The sequence below is a fragment of the Agelaius phoeniceus genome, chromosome 1 (genome assembly GCF_051311805.1).
Source record: "Agelaius phoeniceus isolate bAgePho1 chromosome 1, bAgePho1.hap1, whole genome shotgun sequence".
Classification (NCBI taxonomy): Eukaryota; Metazoa; Chordata; class Aves; order Passeriformes; family Icteridae; genus Agelaius; species Agelaius phoeniceus.
The window spans coordinates 154773761-154796269 of record NC_135265.1 but is presented as its reverse complement, the minus strand read 5'-3'; the positions used below and the strand labels follow the sequence as shown (position 1 = coordinate 154796269).

Genomic DNA, 22509 nt, shown 5'->3' with positions numbered 1-22509 from the left:
CCGAGGGAATTCGCTCAGCTCTGGGATCCCTCTGGAATTCCCGGAGCCCCCGGAGCCGAGGGAATTCGCTCAGCTCTGGGATCCCTCTGGAATTCCGGGAGCGCCCGGAGCCGAGGGAATTCGCTCAGCTCTGGGATCCCTCTGGAATTCCGGGAGCGCCCGGAGCGGAGGGAATTCGCTGCCCGCCCCCTCCCCAGGACATTCCCGGTGATCCCGAGATCCCCGAGGATTCCCGGAGGATTTTCCATGCCGGGATGGATTCCGGCTGGGAATTGGGATTTATCCCGGCCCCTTCCCATTCCCGCTGCTCCCGGGGCGGGAGGGAATTCGGGAATTAACCCTTGAGGAGCCGCCGCCGGGATTTGTTGGAATTCCCTGCCCGGGGAGGAGAGCCAGGAGGGAATTGGGGCGCGGGAATTCCAGAGGTGTCAGGTGTCATTCCCTGTCCCATTCCCGGTGTCCCAGGGATGGAGCAGCCCTGGATTCTCCGGGAATTCCATCCCACAATCCCAATATTCCATGGGAAGCCATTCCCTGGGTGCTGTCCCTCCAGCCTGGATCCCAAACCCCTCCCCAGCTCTCCCAAAAAAAACCCTGGAAAAGGCCCTGGAAGGGGCTCCGGCATCCCCCGGCATTTCCCTGCCTCCCCAGCCAGGATTCCCGGGAGGAATACCCGGAGCATCCCGAGCCGGGAATTCCCCCAGCTCCAAGCTGCCTTATCCCCCCCCTCCCAACTCCAGGAACCCCCGAGGAAATCCAGCATTTCCACCTGGAAAAACCCCGGGAATTGCCCGTTTTTCCTGCAGTTTTTCCTGCAGTTTTTCCTGAGTTTTTCCTGAGTTTTTCCTGAGTTTTTCCTGCAGTTTTCCCTGCGTTTTTCCTGCAGTTTTTCCTGCAGTTTTTCCTGCAGTTTTTCCTGCAGTTTTCCCTGCAGTTTTCCCCGAGCTTTCCCCCCCCGCTTTCGCAGCGGCGCCTCCCAGGAGCTCCGCGCGGGAGGTTCATTCCCGGCCGGAGCGCGGCACCTTCCGTGCGCTCCCGCACTTAATCCCTGTCTCGGCAGCTTCCGAAACCCAACCTCTGTCATCCCCCTGCCGGCCCTCTGGAAGCTCCCGGAGCCATCTGCTTTCGTTTAGCGCCGGGAGCGATCCTGATCCCGGCCCCGGCACCTTCCAGCCGCCACAATTCCCGGGAAAAGGCCGGAGCGGATCCGGTGGGGATCGATCCCCCCCGGGGGCAGCGAGGAGGGGGATCCGAGCTGAGATGGGGGAGCGGGGAGTCCTGAAATCCGTGGGATTGCGGCCAAAACCTGCGGGATCGCGGCCAAAACCTGCCTGTGGGGCTGTGGCCAGAGTCTGTGGAGTCGCGGCCAAAATCCGCGGAATTGCGGCCAAAAATCTGTGGGAATGCAGCCAGGGATGTGGAGATGGTCCTGGGCAGAGAGGCTGGAGGCACAGGGAGTCCCAAAATCCGTGGAATTACAGCCAAAAATCTGTGGGAATGCAGCCAGGGATGCGGAGATGGTCCTGGGCAGAGGCTGGGGGCACAGGGAGTCCCAAAATCCGTGAGATCACAGCCAGAATCCATGGGATCAGGGCCAAAATCCATGGAATTGAAGCCAAAATCTATGGGATTGCAGCCAGAATCCAGGGAATTGCAGCCAGAGTCATGGAGATGGTCCTGGGCAGAGAGGCTGGGGGCACAGGGAGTCCCAAAATCCATGGAATTGCAGCCAAAATCCATGGAATTGCATCCAGAATCCAGGGAATCACAACCAGGGAGAAGGAGATGACCGGGGCCACAGGGAGTCCCAAAATCCATGGAATTGCACCCAAAATCCAAGGAATCACAGCCAGCAGTGGGGGCACAGGGAATTCTGCCCCTTCCCACCCCTGGATCCCTTGGAATTCTGCCCTTTCTCACCTCTGGATCCCTTGGAATCTTGCCCCTTTGCCTGATTCTGATCCCTTTTGCCATGGATATTTTCTGGGAATGATCCCTTTTCCTGCAGATATTTTCAGGGAAGGATCCCTTTTCCTGTGGATAATTTCAGGGATTGATCCCTTTTCCTGCTGCCAGGAATGTGTGGCAGGAATGCCCGGGGCCATTCCAAGGAAAACTTCTTTGGGAAGCATCTCCAAGGATTCCCTGGAATTCCCTCATCCCTTTCCTCCAAGGATTCCCTGGAATTCCCTCACCCTTTCCCCCAAGGATTCCCTGGAATTCCCTCACCTTTTCCTCCAAGGATTCCCTGGAATTCCCTCACTGTTTCCCCCAAGGATTCCCTGGAATTCCCTCGCCTTTTCCTCCAAGGATTCCCTGGAATTCCCTCATCCCTTTCCCCCAAGGATTCCCTGGAATTCCCTCACCCTTTCCTCCAAGGATTCCCTGGAATTCCCTCACCGTTTCCTCCAAGGATTCCCTGGAATTCCCTCATCCCTTTCCCCCAAGGATTCCCTGGAATTCCCTCACCTCTTTCTCCAAGGATTCCCTGGAATTCCCTCACCTTTTCCCCAAGGATTCCCTGGAATTCCCTCACCCTTTCCCCCAAGGATTCCCTGGAATTCCCTCACCTTTTCCTCCAAGGATTCCCTGGAATTCCCTCACCTCTTTCCCCCAAGGATTCCCTGGAATTCCCTCACCTCTTTCTCCAAGGATTCCCTGGAATTCCCTCACTGTTTCCTCCAAGGATTCCCTGGAATTCCCTCACCCTTTCCCCCAAGGATTCCCTGGAATTCCCTCACCTCTTTCTCTAAGGATTCCCTGGAATTCCCTCACCTTTTCCTCCAAGGATTCCCTGGAATTCCCTCACTGTTTCCTCCAAGGATTCCCTGGAATTCCCTCACCCTTTCCCCCAAGGATTTTCCCTGGAATTCCGTGCCCTCCCCTCACCCTTTTCCCGGTGTTTCCCCCTCCAGGACATCCGGAACACGGTGGGGAACATTCCCATGGAGTGGTACCAGGATTTCCCGCACATCGGCTACGACCTGGACGGGAAGAAGATCTACAAACCCCTGAGGAGCAAGGACGAGCTGGACCTGTTCCTGGAGAAGATGGAAAACCCGGAATACTGGTGAGGAACTCCTGGAAAAAAACCCTTGGGATGGGCGGGAGGTGCCCCACGGGATGGGGGATGAGCCTTAAAATCCCAGAGTGTTCCGTGGTTCCCCGGGTGTGCTCCCCACGTGGGGTTTGTGTGGGGTTCCCAAAATCCCCGGAATTCAGGGTCCTGGAGCCTTCCTGAGGCTTTTCCAGGGTGGTTCCGGATATGTGGGGACTTGGGATCGGGCACGGAGCCTCCCTCCCTCCCTCCCATCCATCCTCAGCTGCATCCTGGAAAATCCCTTCTGCATTCCGGGAATCCCTCTGCATTCCTGGAAATTCCCTTCTGCATCCCAGGGATCCCTCTGCATTCCAGGGATCCCTCTGCATTCCAGGGATTCCTCTGCATTCCCAGTCCCATATCTCAGGATCCTGGTGTCCATCCCTGTGTCCATCCCTCTCCCACATCCCTGTGTCTCACATCCCTGTGTCCATCCCTGTGTCCACACATCCCTGTGTCCATCCCAGTGTCCATCCCTCTCCCACATCCCCGTGTCTCACATCCCTGTGTCCATCCCTGTGTCCATCCCTCTCCCACATCCCCGTGTCTCACATCCCTGTGTCCATCCCTATGTCCATCCCGGTGTCCATCCCGGGATTCTGATGCCCATATCCCTGTGTCCATCCCTGTGTCCATCCCTCTCCCACATCCCTGTGTCCATCCTGGTGTCCATCCCGCGATTCCAATGTCCATATCCCTGTGTCCATCCTGGTGTCTCACATCCCTGTGTCCATCCTGGTGTTCATCCCCATGTCCATCCCAGGATTCCGGTGTCCACATCCCAGTGTCCATATCCCAGTGTCCCCCATCCCAGTGTCCATCCCAATGTCCATCCCGGGATTCCGATGCCCATATCCCAGTGTCCATCGTGGTGTCCATCCTGGTGTCCATCCCTGTGTCCACACATCCCAGTGTCCATCCCAGTGTCCATCCCAATGTTCATCCTGGTGTCTGTCTTGGTCTCCATCCTGGTGTCCATCCCTGTCCCACATCCTGGTGTCCATTCCAGGATTCTGGTGTCCATATCCCCGTGTCCATCCTGCTGTCCACCCTGGGAATCCGATGCGCATATCCAATCTCTATGCCGGTGTCCATCCCAGTGTCCATCCTGGTGTCCATCCCAGTGTCCATCCCAGGATTCCAGTGTCCATATCCCGGTGTCCATATCCCCCGGTGTCCCCCATGCCGGTGTCCATATCCCAACATCCATCCTGGTGTCCATATCTCGGTGTCCATCCCCATGTCCCACACCCCGGTGTCCATCCCTGCATCCATCCCAGGATTCCAGTGTCCATATCCCTGTGTCCATCCCCATGTCCCACATCCCCCGGTGTCCCACATCCCCCGGTGTCCTCCATGGCAGTATCCACATCCCAATGTCCATCCCTGTGTCCATCCCAGGATTCTGGTGTCCATATCCTGGTGTCCATATCCTCCTGTGTCCCACATCCCCCGGTGTCCCCCATGCCGGTGTCCATATCCCAACATCCATCCTGGTGTCCATATCCCAATGTCCATCCCCATGTCCCACATCCCGGTGTCCATCCCGGGATTCCAGTGTCCATATCCCCGTGTCCATCCCCATGTCCCCCATCCCCTGGTGTCCTCCATGGCAGTGTCCACATCCCAGTGTCCATCCCTGTGTCCATCCCGGGATTCCAGTGTCCATATCCCGGTGTCCCCCATCCCCCTGTGTCCCCCATCCCCCGGTGTGTCCGTCCCCCCCCGCCCTGCTGCCGTGTCGGTGTGTCCAGTGTCGGTGTGTCTGTCCGGTGCCAGGCGCACGGTTCAGGACCGTCAGACGGGTGCGGAGGTGGCTCTGTCGGAGGAGCAGCTGGAGCTGGTGCAGCGCCTGCAGCGGGGGCACTTCGGGGACCTCAACTTCGACCCCTACGAGGTGAGGGGGGACGGACACGACACCTGCCCAGCCCCGGGAACGCGGGATCGGGATGGGAGGGACCGGGGCTGGGATTGGGAATGGGGTGGAATTCCCGCCGGGAACGCCCGTTGGGGAGGGCCCAGGGCTGGAATTCCTGCTGGGAATGTGGGAGGGGAGGCCCCAGGGATGGAATTCCTGCTGGGAATGTGGGAGGGGAGGCCCCATTGATGGAATTCCCATTGGAAATGCCCGAGGGGAGGGCCCAGGGCTGGAATTCCCACTGGGAATGTGGGAGGGGAGGCCCCAGGGCTGGAATTCCCACTGGGAATGCCCAAGGTGAGGCGCAAGGGCCTGAATTCCCACTGGGAATGCCCGTGGGGAGGCGCCAGGGATGTAATTCCCGTTGGGAATGCCCGAGGTAAGGCCCCAGGGTTGGAATTCCCGCTGGGAATGCTGAAAGGGGAGATCCCAAGGCTGTAATTCCCATTGGGAATGCCCAAGGTGAGGCGCCAGGGCTGGAATTTCCATTGGGAATGCCCAAGGTGAGGCCCCATTGATGGAATTCCCACTGGGAATGCCCGTGGGGAGGCGCCAGGGATGTCATTCCCGTTGGGAATGCCCAAGGTGAGGCCCCAGGGCTGTAATTCCCGTTGGGAATGCTGAAAGGGGAGGTCCCGAGGCTGTAATTCCCATTGGGAATGCCCAAGGTGAGGCCCCAGGGCTGTAATTCCCGTTGGGAATGCCTGAGGGGAGGTCCCGGGGCTGTAATTCCTGTTGGGAATGCCCAAGGTGAGGTCCCGGGGCTGTAATTCCCGCTGGGAATGCTGAAAGGGGAGGTCCCGGGGCTGTAATTCCCGTTGGGAATGCGGGCCGGGGGCTGAGCGTTCCCGTTTTTCCAGCCGTCCGTGGATTTCTTCACTCACGAGGTGCGGATCCACCCGGTGACCAACCGGCCCGAGGACAAACGGAGCTTCATCCCCTCCCTGGTGGAGAAGGAAAAGGTGGGAGAGGGCCCGGAATTCCAGGGGGAGAGCCCTGGAGTGGGAAAGCTGAGGAGGGTGGGAAGATCCAGGTGGGAGCAGGAGATTGGGAAGGTCCCAATGGGATGGGAGAGGATGGAAAAGTTAAGGAGAAGGGAGAGATCCAGGTAGGATCAGGAGATTGGGAAGATCCTGGTGGGATGGGAAAGGTGGAAAATTTCCGGGTGGGATCAGGAGATGGGGAAGATCCTGGTGGGATGGGGAGGATGGAAAAGTCAAGGAGAATGGAAAGATCCATGTAGGATGAGAAGGTTGGAGAAATCCAGGTGGGATGGGGAGATTGGGAAGATCCCGGTGGGATGGGAGAGGATGGAAAAGTTAAGGAGAAGGGAAAGATCCAGGTAGGATGAGAAGGGTGGAAAGATCCAGGTGGGATCAGGAGATTAGGAAGATCCTGATGGGACGGGGAGGATGGAAAAGTTAAGGAGAATGGAAAAGCTCCAGGTGGGATCAGGAGACTGGGAAGATCCTGGTGGGATGGGAGAGGATGGAAAGGTCCAGGTGGGATGGGGAGGATGGAAAAGGATGAAGAGGATGGAAAGATCCCAATGGGATGAGAAGGTTGGAAAGATCCAGGTGGGATGGGGAGGGTGGAAAAGTTAAGGAGAAGGGAAAGATCCAGGTGAGATGAGACGGGTGGAAAAGGATGAAGAGGATGGAAAGATCCCGGTGGGATGGGGAGGATGGAAAAGTCAAGGAGAATGGAAAGATCCATGTAGGATGAGAAGGTTGGAGAAGTCCTGGTGGGATGGGAAGATTGGGAAGATCCTGGTGGGATGGGGAAGGTGGAAAATTTCCAGGTGGGATCAGGAGATGGGGAAGATCCTGGTGGGATGGGGAGGGTGGAAAAGTTAAGGAGAATGAGAAAGATCCAGGTGAGATCAGGAGATTGGGAAGATCCTGGTGGGATGGGAGAGGATGGAAAGATCCACATGGGAAGAGAAGGATGGAAAGATCCTGGTGGGATAGGGAGGGTGGAAAAGGATGAAGAGGATGGAGAGATCCCAATGGGATGAGGAGGTTGGAAAGATCCCGGTGGGATGGGAGAGGATGGAAAAGTTAAGGAGAAGGGAAAGATCCAGGCAGGATGAGAAGGTTGGAAAGATCCATGTGGGATCAGGAGATTGGGAAGATCCATGTGGGATGAGGAGATTGGGAAGATCCTGGTGGGATGGGGAGGATGGAAAAGGATGAAGAGGATGGAGAGATCCCAGTGGGATGGGGAGGATGGAAAAGTTAAGGAGAAGGGAAAGATCCATGTAGGATGAGAAGGGTGGAAAGATCCAGGTGGGATCAGGAGATTGGGAAGATCCTGGTGGGATGGGGAGGATGGAAAAGTTAAGGAGAAGGGAAAGATCCAGGTAGGATGAGAAGGGTGGAAAGATCCATGTGGGATGAGGAGATTGGGAAGATCCTGGTGGGATGGGGAAAGTGGAAAAGGATGAAGAGGATGGAGAGATCCCGGTGGGATGGGGAGGATGGAAAAGTCAAGGAGAATGGAAAGATCCATGTAGGATGAGAAGGTTGGAGAAGCCCTGGTGGGATGGGGAGACCGGAAAGATCTGGATGGGATGGGGAGATTGGGAAGATCCTGGTGGGATGGGGAAGGTGGAAAATTTCCAGGTGGGATCAGGAGATTGGGAAAATCCCAGTGGGATGGGGAGGGTGGAAAAGTTAAGGAGAAGGGAAAGATCCAGGTGAGATGAAGAGGTTGGAGAAGTCCTGGTGGGATGGGGAGATTGGGAAGATCCTGGTGGGGTGGAGAGGATGGAAAGATCCACATGGGAAGAGAAGGATGGAAAGATCCAGGTGGGATGGGGAGGATGGAAAAGGATGAAGAGGATGGAGAGATCCCAATGGGATGAGGAGGTTGGAAAGATCCCGGGGGGATGGGGAAGGTGGAAAAGTTGAGGAGAAGGGAAAGATCCAGGTAGGATGAGAAGGTTGGAAAGATCCAGGTGGGATCAGGAGATTGGGAAGATCCTGGTGGGATGGGGACGGTGGAAAGATTGTGGTGGGATGGGGAGGATGGAAAGATCCAGGTGGGATGAGGATGGTGGAAAAGGATGAAGAGGATGGAAAGATCCCAACGGGATGAGGAGGTTGGAAAGATCCTGGTGGGATGGGGGAGGCTGGAAAGATCCAGGTGGGATGGAAAGGTGGAAAAGGATGAAGAGGATGGAGAGATCCCAGTGGGATGAGGAGGTTGGAAAGATCCAGGTGAGATGAAGAGGTTGGAGAAGTCCTGGTGGGATGGGGAGATTGGGAAGATCCTGGTGGGATGGAGAGGATGGAAAGGTCCAGTTGGGATGGGGGAGGATGGAAAAGGATGAAGAGGATGGAGAGATCCCAATGGGATGAGGAGGTTGGAAAGATCCTGGTGGGATGGGGAGGGTGGAAAAGCTGAGGAGGGTGGGAGGATCCCGGTGGGATTGAGGAGAATGTGACGATCTCCGTGGGATGAGGTGGGAGGAAAGATCCAGGTGGGATGGGGAGGACGGAAAAGCTCCAGGGGGATGAGGAGACTGAGAAGATCTGGATGAGATGAGGGGATTGGGAAGGTCCCGGAGGGATGGGGATGGTGGGAAAATCCAGGCTGGAAAAGCTCGGGTGGGACGAGGAGGACGGCAAACTCCCCCCGGGCCTCTCCCCAAATGCCGGGAATGCTCCGCAGGTCTCCAAGCTGGTCCACGCCATCAAGATGGGCTGGATCCAGCCCCGGAAGCCCAAGGAGGGCGCTCCCGCTTTCTACGACCTGTGGGCGCGCGAGGAGCCCAACTCGGTGCTGGGCCGGCACAAGATGCACGTGCCCGCTCCCAAAATGCCCCTGCCGGGACACGCCGAGTCCTACAACCCGCCCCCGGAATTCCTGCTCAGCCCCGAGGAGGTGGGAACCAACGCCGGGAATGAATGCCGGGAATGCTGGGAATGCCGGGAGATCCCGCGGGGCCGCTCCACGGAGGGGATCCGGGGGGGATCGCAATTGTTGGGTTTGGAAGGGATTTTCCCTGGGAATTTGTGTGGTTGTTTCATCCCTGGGAGGAGTTTTGGGAATTGTCACTGCCCATGGAGTGGGATCAGCTCGGAATTCCCACCCGGGGCATTCCAGGATCCTGGATCCTGTGGAATGGAGGGAGTTTTTCCTGGGAATTTGTGTGGGTGTTTGTGGGTGTTTCATCCCTGGGAGGAGTTTTGGGAATTGTCGCTGCCCGTGGAGAGGGATCAGCCCGGAATTCCCACCCGGGGCATTCCAGGATCCTGTGGAATGGAGGGAGTTTTTCCCTGGGAATTTTTGTGGGATGTTTCATCCCTTGGGTTGCTCGGGGAGGAGTTTTGGGAATTGTCGCCGCCCATGGAGTGGGATCAGCTCGGAATTCCCACCCGGGGCATTCCAGGATCCTGGATCCTGTGGAATGGAGGGAGTTTTTCCTGGGAATTTGTGTGGGTGTTTGTGGGTGTTTCATCCCTGGGAGGAGTTTTGGGAATTGTCGCCGCCCGTGGAGTGGGATCAGCTCGGAATTCCCACCCGGGGCATTCCTGGATCCTGGATCCCGTGGAATGGAGGGAGTTTTCCCGGGAATTTGTGTGGGATGTTTCATCCCTGGGAGGAGTTTTGGGAATTGTCTCCGCCCATGGAATGGGATCAGCCCAGAATTCCCACCCGGGGCGTTCCGGGATCCCGTGGAATGGAGGGAGTTTTCCCAGGGAATTTGTGTGGGTGGTTCATCCCTGGCAGGAGTTTTGGGAATTGTCGCTGCCCATGGAATGGGATCAGCTCGGAATTCCCACCTGGGGCATTCCAGGATCCCATGGAATGGAGGGAGTTTTTCCTGGGAATTTGTGTGGGTGTTTCGTCCCTGGCAGGAGTTTTGGGAATTGTCGCTGACCGTGGAATGGGATCAGCCCGGAATTCCCACCCGGGGCATTCCAGGATCCTGGATCCTGTGGAATGGAGGGAGTTTTCCTGGGAATTTGTGTGGGTGTTTGATCCCTGGGAGGAGTTTTGGGAATTGTCGCTGCCCATGGAGTGGGATCAGCTCGGAATTCCCACCTGGAGCATTCCAGGATCCCGTGGAATGGAGGGAGTTTTTCCCTGGGAATTTGTGTGGGTGTTTGATCCCTGGGAGGAGTTTTGGGAATTGTCCCTGGCCATGGAGTGGGACACCCACCCAGGGCATTCCAGGATCCCGTGGAATGGAGGGAGTTTTCCTGGGAATTTGTGTGGGATGTTTCATCCCTGGGAGGAGTTTTGGGAATTGTCGCCACCCATGGAATGGGATCAGCCCGGAATTCCCACCCGGGGCGTTCCAGGATCCCATGGAATGGAGGGAGATTTGGGGTCACTCCCCAGGGATTGGGGTGTCCCTGGATAAGTGGGGGAGGCCCTGGAGTGGGATTTGAATCCAGAGGGGATGGATGGGGGGAAAACGGGCAGGGAAATCCCAGTGGGAAGAGCTCCAGTGGGATGAGGATGGGAAGATCCCAATGGGATGAGGAGAATTGGGAATCCTGGCCAAGGAGCTGCCGGTGGGAGCGACCCTGACCCTTGGGAATGGCTCCTCCCGAGCCCAGGGCCTCCCATCCCATCCCATCCCCATTATCCCATCCCCATTATCCCATTCCCATTATCCTATTCCCATTCCCACTTTTCCCATCCCCACTATCCCATTATCCCATTCCCATTATCCCATCCCCATTCCCATTATCCTATTCCCATTTCCATTCCCATTATGCCATTATCCCCTCCCCATCCCTGTTCCCATTTCCCTTCCCCATCATCCCATTCCCATTCCCATTATCCTGTTGTCCCATTCCCGTTATCCCATTCCCATTATCCCATCCCCATTCCCATTCCCCATTCCCATTATCCCATCCCCATTATCCCATTTTCCCCTCCCCATCCCCATTCCCATTTCCCCATTCCCATTCCCCATTCCCATTCCCCATTCCCATTCCCCATTCCCAATTCCCCATTCCCATTGCCCCATTCCCATTCCCCATCCCCATTCCCCATTCCCATTTTTCCCATTCCCATTATCCCATCCCCATTCCCATTTTTCCCATTCCCATTATCCCATCCCCATTATCCCATTCCCCCATTATCCCATCATGCCATCCCCATTATCCCATTATCCCATCCCCGTTATCCCATTATCCCATCATGCCATCCCCATTATCCCATTCCCCACTCCCCATCCCCATTATCCCATCCCCGTTATCCCATTGTCCCAATATCCCATTCCCATTATCCCATTATCCCATCCCCGTTATCCCATTATCCCATTCCCATTATCCCATTATCTCATCCCCATTCCCCATCCCCATTATCCCATTCCCCATCCCCATTCCCCTCTCCCTCCCGCCATTCCCTCTGACCCTGCCCCGCCATCCCCATCCCGTGCTCCCCCATCCTGCCTGGCGAGCGGCCTCTCCCCATCCCCTTCCCTTCCCTTCCCCATTCCCCCATTCCCCCATCCCTCATTCCCGTCCCCATTCCCGCACCGTTCCCGGCAGGAGCTGGCCTGGCAGCAGCAGGATCCGTCGGAGCGGCGCCTGAGCTTCCTGCCGCGGCGCTTCCCGAGCCTGCGCGCCGTGCCCGCCTACCCGCGCTTCATCCACGAGCGCTTCGAGCGCTGCCTCGACCTCTACCTCTGCCCCCGCCAGCGCAGGATGAGGGTGCGCGACCCCTAACCCCGCCCAAAAACACCCCAAAAACACCCCAAAAACACCCAAAAACACCCCAAAAACACCCCAAAAACACCCCAAAAACACCCCAAAACCCACCCCGGGAATGCCCGGCTGGAGGGGGCGGTGTCGGGATCGCTGTGGTTCCCGTCCCCGCAGGTCAACGTGGATCCCGAGGATCTCATTCCCAAGCTGCCCAGGCCGAGGGACCTGCAGCCCTTCCCCACCACACAGGCTCTGGTGAGGGACCCGGTCGGGAACCCTGGAATCTGGTGGAATTCTGGGATCTGGGGCCTTGGGAAGCTCGGGGCAGGGATTGAGGATGAGGATTGCTGGGAGAAGCTGGGAAAAGGGGCTGATCCCAGCTGGAATTCCTGTGGGAAATGCTCCCGCGGATCCATGGAAAATGGGGCTGGGGAGGATCCCCCTTTGCCGGGATTTTCGGGAATGGCTCCGGAAAACTTCCCGGGAGCAGCTGAGGGAGCTGGGGGGGCTCATCCCAGAGAAAAGTGGGATTGAAGGGATCCAGAGGGATCCAGGGTGAGATCTGCTCCCAGGAAACAGGGACAAAGCCAAGGAATGGCCTCGGGTTGGGATTTTTGGAATATTCCCCTGGAATTTGGGGCAAACAGGGATTTGGTGGGTTCATGGCTGGGATTGGGAATGGGGGAATCCCGGGAGCAGCTGAGGGAGCTGGGGGGGCTCATCCCAGAGAAAAGCAGGATTGAAGGGATCCAAGGGGATCCGGGGCGGGATCTGCTCCCAGGAAACAGGGACAGGACCAAGGGAATGGCCTCAGGTTGGGATTTTTGGGAATATTCCCCAGGAAAGGGCTGGAATCCCCATTCCTTGGGATTCCCATCCCTGTGGATGTGGGATGGGGCGGCCTTGGCCGTGCTCCCTCCAGATCCCCAATTGCTCCTCCTCCCTTCCCGAGGATTCCGGAGCAGCTCCTGGAGGTTCCCATGGAGCTCCTGGGATTTGGGATTCTCCCTCATTCCCGGTTTTCCCCAGGTTTACCGCGGCCACACCAGCCTGGTGCGGACCCTGAGCGTCTCCCCCAGCGGGCAGTGGTTGGTGTCAGGTACGGATCCGCCCTGGATTGGGAATTCCCGGGATGAATCCCACGGATCCACGGCCCAGCTCCACCCGGAGCTGCTCCGGGGCCAGGGTTGGGATCGGGGCTTTTCCCACTGCAAGATCCCAACCCCGGCTCTGGGGGAGGATCCCGGGATTGGCCCCGCCCTGCGGCGCCTCTGGAATGCTCTGGAGCTTTGCCAGCGGCTCCGGGGTCCCAATCCCATTCCCATTATCCTACTGCCATTATCCCATTATTCCATTATTCCATTCCCATGATCCTATTCCCTTTCCCATTCCCATTTCCATCCCCATTCCCATTATCCCAATATCCCATTCCTAATCTCAATCCTAATCCCATTCCTGTTATCCCATTATCCCATTGCCATTATCCCATCCCATTCCCATCCCATTCCCATTATTCCAATCCCGTTCCCATCCCTATTCCTGGGAATCCCATTCCCATTATCCCATCCCCATTCCCATTATCCCATCCTCATTATCCCATCCTCATTCCCAATCCCATTATCCCCTTATCTCAATCCCAACTCCATTCCCGTTATCCCATCCTCATTATCCCATCCCCATTCCCATTATCCCATCCCCATTTTCCCATTCCCATTATCCCGTAATCTCAATCCCAATCCCATTCTCCCCATTATCCCACTGTCCCGCTATCCTGTTGCTATCCCGTTATTATCCTGTTGTTACCCCATTATTGTTATCCCATTGCTGTTATTCCTTTGTTGTTATCCCATTGTTGCTGCTATTCCATTGTTGCTATCCCGTTGTTGCTGTTGTTATCCCAGTTGTTGTTGCTATCCCGTTGTTGTTGTTGTTGTTATCCCATTGTTGCTGTTATCCCATTGTTGCTGTGATCCCATTGTTGTTGTTGCTGCTATCCCGTTGTTGTTGCTGCTATCCCGTTGTTGCTATTATCCCGCTGTTGTTGTTATCCCATTGTTATCCCGTTGTTGTTGTCATTGCTGTTATCCCGTTGTTGCTGTTATCCCATTGTTATCCCGCTGTTGTTGTTGCTGCTATCCCGTTGTTGCTATTGCTGTTATCCCATTGTTGCTATCCCTCTGTTGTTGTTGCTGTTATCCCATTGTTGCTGTTGTTATCCCATTGTTGCTGTTGTTATCCCGTTGTTGTTGTTGCTATCCCGCTGTTGTTGTTGCTGTTATCCCATTGTTGTTGCTGTTATCCCATTGTTGTTGCTATCCCACTGTTGTTGCTATCCCATTGTTGCTGTTATCCCATTGTTGTTGCTGTTATCCCATTGTTGCTATCCCATTGTTGTTGCTGTTGCTGTTGCGCAGGCTCTGACGATGGCTCGGTGCGGTTTTGGGAGGTGAGCACCGCGCGCTGCCTCCGCACGCTCCCGCTCGGCTCCGTGGTCAAGAGCGTGGCCTGGAACCCCAACCCCAGCATCTGCCTGGTGGCCGTGGCCGTGTGAGTGCCCCGGGAGCATCCCCACATTCCCGAATTTCCCTGGGATCATCCCACATTCCCAGATTTCCCTGGAACCCCAACCCCAGCATCTGCCTGGTGGCCGTGGCCATGTGAGTGCCCCGGGAGCATCCCCACATTCCCAGATTTCCCTGGGAGCATTCCCACATTCCTGAATTTCCCTGGAACCCCAACCCCAGCATCTGCCTGGTGGCCGTGGCCGTGTGAGTGCCCTAGGATCATCCCACATTCCCAGATTGCCCTGGGATCATTCCCAGATTTCCCTGGGACCCCAACCCCAGCATCTGCCTGGTGGCCGTGTGAGTGTCCCAGGGATCATTCCCAAGGATTATTCCCAGATTTCCTTGGTCCCAGAGGATCCTCTGATCCCGGATTTCCCCAGGGATGAGCAGGTGCTCCTGGGGAGGGTTCCTTGATCCCAGAGGATTCCCCCTGATCCCAGAGGATTCCCTGATCCTGGGTTTCCCATTCCCAGGGATGAGCAAGTGCTCCTGGGGAGGGTTCCTTGATCCCAGAGGATGCCCCGCTGATCCCGGGGGATCCCCGCTGATCCCGGGGGATCCCCGCTGATCCCGGGTTTCCCGTTCCCAGGGATGAGCAGGTGCTCCTGGGGAGGGTTCCTTGATCCCAGGGGATCCCCGCTGATCCCAGAGGATTCCCCCTGATCCCGGGTTCCCCATTCCCAGGGATGAGCAGGTGCTCCTGGGGAGGGTTCCCTGATCCCAGCAGATCCCCGCTGATCCCAGAGGATTCCCCCTGATCCCGGGTTTCCCGTTCCCAGGGATGAGCAGGTGCTCCTGGTGAATCCGGGCCTCGGGGACCGGCTGCTGGTGGCAGCCACGGATCAGCTCCTGGATTCCTGGGAGGCTCCGGAGGAGGAGCGGATCCAGCCCGTCCGGTGGGTCCCGGCCAGCCCCGAGGAGCGCGGCAAGGGGATCCGGCTGCTGGTGCAGCACAGCAAGGTGGGATCCACGGGATCCGGCTGGGATCGGCGTTCCCGGGATCTGGGTGGGATCGGTGTTCTTGGGATCTGGGTGGGATCGGCGTTCCCAGGATCTGAGTGGGATCGGTGTTCCTGGGATCCAAGTGGGATTGGTGTTCCCAGGATCTGAGTGGGATCAGTGTTCTTGGGATCTGGGTGGGATAGGCACTCCCGGGATCCAGGTGGGATGGGGGTTCCTGGGATCTGAGTGGGATCAGTGTTCCCGGGATCCAGGTGGTATCAGCATTCCTGGGATCCGGCTGGGATCAGCATTCCCAGGATCCAACTGGGATTGGCGTTCCCGGGATCTGGATGGAATCAGTGTTCTTGGGATCTGGGTGGGATTGGCATTCCTGGGATCCAGGTGGGATTGGCATTCCCAGGATCTGGCTGGGATCGGCGTTCCTGGGACCTGGGTGGGATCAGTGTTCCCGGGATCCGGGTGGGATTGGCATTCCCAGGATCTGTGTGGGATCAGCATTCCCAGGATCCAAGTGGGATCAGTGTTCTTGGGATCTGGGTGGGATTGGCGTTCCCAGGATCTGAGTGGGATCGGTGTTCCTGGGATCCGTCTGGGATCGGCATTCCCAGGATTTGGGGGAGATTGGCATTCCCGGTATCTGGGTGGGATCGGCATTCCCGGGATTTGTGGATCAGCCCCAGCCCAGGATCCAGGGAGGGGCCTCATTCCCAGAGCTGCATCTCAAAGGACACAATTCCCAGGGGATCCTTGTTCCCTGTTCCACATCCCGAGGGAAGGATCCCAGATGGATCCTTGTTCCCGGCTCCATATCCCATGGGACACAATTCCAAGGGGATCCTTGTTCCCTGTTCCACGTCCTGAGGGAAGGATCCCAGATGGATCCTTGTTCCTGGCTCCGTATCCCATGGGACACAATTCCCAGGGGATCCTTGTTCCCTGCTCCACATCCCGAGGGAAGGATCCCAAACGGATCCTTGTTCCCGGCTCCATATCCCACGGGACACAATTCCAAGGGGATCCTTTTCCCCTGTTCCACATCCCGAGGGAAGGATCCCAAACGGATCCTTGTTCCCGGCTCCATATCCCACGGGACACAATTCCAAGGGGATCCTTGTTCCCTGTTCCACGTCCCGAGGGAAGGATCCCAAACGGATCCTTGTTCCTGGCTCCATATCCCACGGGACACAATTCCAAGGGGATCCTTTTCCCCTGCTCCACATCCCGAGGGATCCCTTCCCATTCCCAGGAATCCCTGGCAGTGCTGGAGCCTTTCCCAGCAGGGGGATTCTCCCCAGCCCCGTTTTCCGGGAAATCCCGGGAACATTTCCCGGAGCCGCGGGAATTCCAGCTGGGATCGGCCCCTTTTCCCAGCTTCTCCCGGGAATCCTCGGCCTCAGCCCCTGCCCTGCTTCCCAGGGCCCCAAATCCCTGTTTGCCCACAATGCCAGGGGAATATTCCCAAAATTCCCAACCTGAGGCCGTTCCCTGGTCCTGTCCCTGTTCCCTGGGAGCAGATCCCGCCCTGGATCCCTTCCATCCCAATTTCCTCTGGGATGAGCCCCCACAGCTCCCTCAGCTGTTCCTGGGAATTGCCCCAGTCCCAATCCCAGTCCCAATCCCAATCCCAGTCCCAATCCCAATCCCATTCCCAATCCCAGTCCCAATCCCATTCCCAATCCCAATCCCATTCCCAATCCCAGTCCCATTCCCATTCCCAATCCCGTTCCCATTCCCAATCCCGTTCCTGTTCCCATCCCTGGACCCACCAACCAAACTCTCCCCCTCTCCCCTTCCCCGATCCCGCTGTTCCCACCATAGGGAGCTCCAGGATGATCCAGAGGGTCGGGATTTTGGGATCTCCCCTGGATCCCGTTCCTGTTCTCATTCCCATTCCCGTTCCCATTCCCACCCCAAGAAGCTCTGGGATGATCCAGAAGATCGGGATCTTGGGATCTCACCCAGGTCCCATTCCTGTTCTCATCCCCATCCCAATCCCATTCCCAATCCCATTCCCAATCCCATTCCCATCCCATTCCCAATCCCATTCCCAGCCGGTGGTGCAGGTGACGTGGCACGGCCAGGGCGATTCCTGGGCCTCGGTGGTGATCCAGAGGGTCGGGATTTTGGGATCTCACCTGGATCCCAATCCCATTCCTGATCCCAATCCCAATCCCAGTCCCATTCCCACCCTGAGGAGTTCTGGGATGATCCAGAGGGTCGGGATTTTGGGATCTCACCTAAATCCCATTCCCAATCCCATTCCCATTCCCATCCCATTCCATTCCCAGCCGGTGGTGCAGGTGACGTGGCACGGCCAGGGCAATTCCTGTGCCTCAGTGGTGATCCAGAGGGTCGGGATTTCGGGATCTCACCCGGATCCCAATCCCATTCCCACCTTGGGGAGCTCCATGATGATCCAGAGGGTCGGGATTTCGGGATCTCACCCGGATCCCAATCCCATTCCCACCTTGAGGAGCTCTGGGGTGATCCAGAGGGTTGGGATTTCAGGATCTCACCTGGATCCTGTTCCTGATCCCAATCCCATTCCCGTTCCCAGCCGGTGGTGCAGGTGACGTGGCACAGCCAGGGCGATTCCTGTGCCTCAGTGGTGATCCAGAGGGTCGGGATTTTGGGATCTCACCTGGATCCCATTCCTGATCCCTTTCCCATTCCATTCCCAGCCGGTGGTGCAGGTGACGTGGCACAGCCAGAACAATTCCTGTGCCCCAGTGGTGATCCAGAGGGTCGGGATTTTGGGATCTCACCCAGATCCCAGTCCCATTCCCACCTTGAGGAGCTCTGGGGTGATCCAGAGGGTTGGGATTTCAGGATCTCACCCGGATCCCATTCCCATTCCCATTCCCAGCCGGTGGTGCAGGTGACGTGGCACAGCCAGGGCGATTCCTGTGCCTCAGTGGTGATCCAGAGAGTCGGGATTTCGGGATCTCACCCGGATCCCATTCCTGATCCCTTTCCCATTCCATTCCCAGCCGGTGACGCAGGTGACGTGGCACAGCCAGAACAATTCCTGTGCCCCAGTGGTGATCCAGAGGGTCGGGATTTCGGGATCTCACCCGGATCCCAATCCCATTCCCACCTTGAGGAGCTCTGGGGTGATCCAGAGGGTCAGGATTTCAGGATCTCACCTGGATCCTGTTCCTGATCCCGATCCCGTTCCCATTCCCGTTCCCAGCCGGTGGTGCAGGTGACGTGGCACGGCAAGGGCAATTCCTGTGCCCCAGTGGTGATCCAGAGGGTCGGGATTTTGGGATCTCACCTGGATCCCATTCCCATTCCCGTCCCCTCCCGTTCCCAGCCGGTGGTGCAGGTGACGTGGCACGGCCAGGGCAATTCCTGTGCCCCAGTGGTGATCCAGAGGGTTGGGATTTCGGGATCTCACCCGGATCCCTTTCCCATTCCCAATCCCATTCCCGTTCCCAGCCGGTGGTGCAGGTGACGTGGCACGGCAAGGGCGATTACTGGGCCTCGGTGGTGCGGAACCCCGGCAGCCGGCAGGTGCTGATCCACCAGAGCAGCCGGCGCTGGAGCCAGGATCCCTTCCGGAAGAGCCCCGGCATGATCCAGTGCGTGCAGTTCCACCCGCTCCGGCCCTACTTCCTGGTGGCCTCGCAGCGCTCCGTGCGCGTCTACAACCTGCTGCGCCAGGAGCTCGCCAAGAAGCTGCAGAGCAACTGCCAGTGGATCTCCAGCATGGCCGTGCACCCCGGAGGTGCGGGGTGGCCCCGGGAGCTCAGGGGATCCCCCCGGGCCGGGCCCGTCCCGCTCACCCCGGGGCTCTTCCCTCGCCAGGGGACAACGTCATCTGCGGCAGCTACGACAGCAAGGTGGCCTGGTTCGACCTCGACCTGTCCACGCGCCCCTACCGCCTGCTGCGGTGAGTCACGGCGCATCCCTGCCCATCCCTGAGGATCCCTGCGCATCCCTGAGGATCCCTGAGGATCCCTGGGGGTCCCTGAGGATCCCTGGGGTCCCCTGGCATCCCCTGGCATCCCCTGGGGTCCCCTGGCATCCCTGCGGATCCCTGGCATCCCCTGGCGTCCCCTGGGGTCCCTGGCATCCCCTGGCATCCCCTGCAGATCCCTGTGGATCCCCTGGGGTCCCTTGGCATCCCCTGAGGATCCCCTGGTGTCCCCTGGCATCCCTGCGGATCCCTGCGGATCCCTGGCATCCCTGTGGATCCCTGGCATCCCCTGGAGTCCCCTGGCGTCCCCTGGCATCCCTTGGCATCCCCTGGCATCCCCTGGGGTCCCTGGCATCCCCTGGGGTCCCTTGGCATCCCCTGTGGATCCCCTGGCATCCCCTGGCGTCCCCTGTGGTCCCCTTGGGTCCCTTGGCATCCCTGCGGATCCCTGGCATCCCCTGGCATCCCCTGGGGTCCCCTGGTGTCCCCTGCGGATCCCCTGGGGTCCCTGGCATCCCTGTGGATCCCCTGGCATCCCCTGGGGTCCCTGGCATCCCCTGTGGATCCTTGTGGATCCCTGGGGTCCCCTTGGGTCCCTGGCATCCCCTTGGGTCCCTGGCATCTCTGTGGATCCCTGCGGATCCCTGGCATCCCCTGGCATCCCCTGTGGATCCCTGGCATCCCTGCGGATCCCTGGCATCCCCTGGGGTCCCTGGCATCCCCTGTGGATCCCCTGGGGTCTCCTGGCATCCCCTGGGGTCCTCTGGGATCCCCTGGCGTCCCTTGCATCCCCTGCGGATCCCTGCGGATCCCTGGCATCCCCTGAGGATCCCCTGGCATCCCCTGGGGTCTTTTGGCATCCCCTGTGGATCCCCTGGCATCCCCTGGCGTCCCCTGGGTTCCCCTGGGGTCCCCTGGGGTCCCCTTGGGTCCCTGGCATCCCTGCGGATCCCGGCAGATCCCTGAGGATCCCTGCAGATCCCTGGCATTCCCTGGGGTCCCCTGGCATCCCCTGCGGATCCCTGTGGATCCCTGGCATCCCCTGGCATCCCCTGGGATCCCCTTGCATCCCCTGGGGTCCCCTGGGGTCCCGGGAGCGTTCCCAGCTCTCCACGGGAGCTGCAAACCCCGGCTCGTCCCAGCTTTTTGTTGATCCCATTTTCTGGGCTCTGATTCCTGTTTTTCCTGGGGTCTATCCTGGTGTTTCTCCCGGTGCTGATTCCTGTTTTTCCTGGTGTTTTTCCCAGTGCTAATTCCTGTTTTCCCAGTGTTTATCCTGGTGCCGATTCCCGTTTTTCCCAGTGTTTTTCCTGGTTTTTCCCAGTGTTTATCCTGGTGCCGATTCCTGTTTTTTCCGCTGCTAATTCCCCTTTTTCCTCTTGTTTTCCCTGTCCTGATTCCCGTTTATCCCACTGCTGATTCCTGTTTTCCCCATTGCTTTTCCATGTTCTGATTCCCAGTTTTCCTGGTGTCTATCCCGGTGCCAATTCCCATTTTCCTGGTGTTTATCCCCATGCTGATTCCTGTTTTTCCCTGTTTGGATTCCCATTTTCCCCGGTGTTTTTCCCAGGGCTGATTCCCATTTTTTCCTGGTGTTTTTCCCATTGCTAATTCCCATTTTCCCCGGTGTTTTTCCCATTGCTGATTCCCGTTCTTTCCCATTGCCGATTCCCATTTTCCCCGGTGTTTTCCCGGTGCCAATTCCCGCTTTTCCCTGCTGTGATTCCCGGGTGTTTTTCCTGTTGCCGATTCCCGTTTTTCCCTGCTCTAATTCCCGTTTTCCCCGGTGTTTTTGCCTGCTCTGATTCCCGTTTTCCCGGGTGTTTTTCCCTGCTCTGATTCCCATTTTCCCCGGTGTTTTCTTGGTGCCAATTCCCGATTTTCCCGGTGTTTTTCCTGTTGCCGATTCCCGGGTGTTTTTCCCTGCTCTGATTCCCATTTTTCCCGGGTGTTTTCCCCGGTGTTTTTCCCGGTGCCAGTTCCCGGGTGTTTTTCCCCTGCTGTGATTCCCAGGTGTTTTTCCCGGGTGTTTTTCCCTGCTCCGATCCCCGGGTGTTCTTCCCTGCTCCGATCTCCGGGTGTTCTTCCCTGCTCCAATCCCCGGGTGTTTTTCCCTGCTCTGATCCCCGTTTTCCCCGGGTGTTTTCCCGTTTTTCCCGGGTGTTTTTCCGCGCTCCAATCCCCGGGTGTTTTTCCCTGCTCCGATTCCCGTTTTCCCCGGGTGTTTTCCCGTTTATCCCGGGTGTTTTCCCGTTTTCCCCGGGTGTTTTCCCGTTTTTCCCCGGTGTTTTTCCCTGCTCCGATTCCCGTTTTTCCCGGGTGTTTTTCCCTGCTCCGATCCCTGTTTTCCCGGGTGTTTTTCCCTGCTCCGATCCCCGTTTCTCCCGGGTGTTTTCCCATTTTCCCCGGGTGTTTTTCCCTGATCCGATTCCCGGTGTTTTTCCTGGGTGTTTTCCCGTTTTTCCCGGGTGTCTTTCCCTGCTCCGATCCCCGTTTCTCCCGGGTGTTTTCCCGTTTTCCCCGGGTGTTTTTCCCTGCTCCGATTCCCGGTGTTTTTCCTGGGTGTTTTCCCGTTTTTCCCGGGTGTCTTTCCCTGCTCCGATTCCCGTTTTCCCCGGGTGTTTTCCCGTTTTTCCCGGGTGTCTTTCCCTGCTCCGATTCCCGTTTTTCCCGGGTGTTTTCCCAGTGTTTTTCCCCGGGTGTTTTCCCGGTGTTTTCCCGGGATGTTTTCCCTGCTCCGATCCCCGCCGTGTCTCTGCCCCGCAGGCACCACGGCCGCGCCGTGCGCTCGGTCGCGTTCCACCGGCGCCATCCCCTCTTCGCCTCCGGCTCCGACGACGGCTCCGTCATCGTCTGCCACGGGATGGTCTACAAGTGAGGAGCCGGGAATCACCGGGATTCACCGGGATTCACCGGGAATTGGCAGGGGGGGATTTGGGGGGTTTGTTTGTGGGATTTGTGAGATTTATTTATGGGGATTCACGGGAATTGTTTGTGGGATTTATGGGATTTATTTAGGGATTTGTGGGATTTACTTATGGGATTCACCGGGAATTGTCTGGGGGGATTTGTGGGATTTGTTTGTGGGAATCACCGGGAATTGTCGTGGGATTTGTGGGGTTTATTTATGGGAATCACCAGGAATTGTTTGTGGGATTTGTGGGATTTATTTATGGGGATTCACCAGGAATTGTCTGGGGGATTTATGGGATTTATTTATGGGAATCACCGGGAATTGTCTGTGGGATTTATTTAGGGGATGAACTGGGAATTGTTTGTGGGATTTATTTAGGGATTCACGGGAATTGGCATGGGATTTGTGGGATTTATTTAGGGGATTCATGGGAATTGTCTGGGGGATTTGTGGG

At 57.6% G+C, this 22509-nt stretch overlaps 1 protein-coding gene across 2 annotated transcripts in view; it reads left to right on the top strand.

Annotated features, from left to right (window-relative positions):
- The window catches only part of BOP1 (BOP1 ribosomal biogenesis factor), a 104157-nt gene that overhangs the window by 77821 nt on the left and 3827 nt on the right, over positions 1-22509 (top strand). For both annotated transcript variants that reach the window (XM_077189859.1, XM_077189853.1), the window contains exons 4-15: positions 2916-3070; positions 4880-4997; positions 5879-5980; positions 8694-8906; positions 11534-11695; positions 11864-11944; positions 12719-12788; positions 14104-14236; positions 15036-15216; positions 18661-18949; positions 19030-19114; positions 21908-22015. In XM_077189859.1, coding sequence (XP_077045974.1) covers positions 2916-3070; positions 4880-4997; positions 5879-5980; positions 8694-8906; positions 11534-11695; positions 11864-11944; positions 12719-12788; positions 14104-14236; positions 15036-15216; positions 18661-18949; positions 19030-19114; positions 21908-22015 — 1697 coding nt within the window. The remainder of the gene's footprint in view (positions 1-2915; positions 3071-4879; positions 4998-5878; positions 5981-8693; positions 8907-11533; positions 11696-11863; positions 11945-12718; positions 12789-14103; positions 14237-15035; positions 15217-18660; positions 18950-19029; positions 19115-21907; positions 22016-22509) is intronic.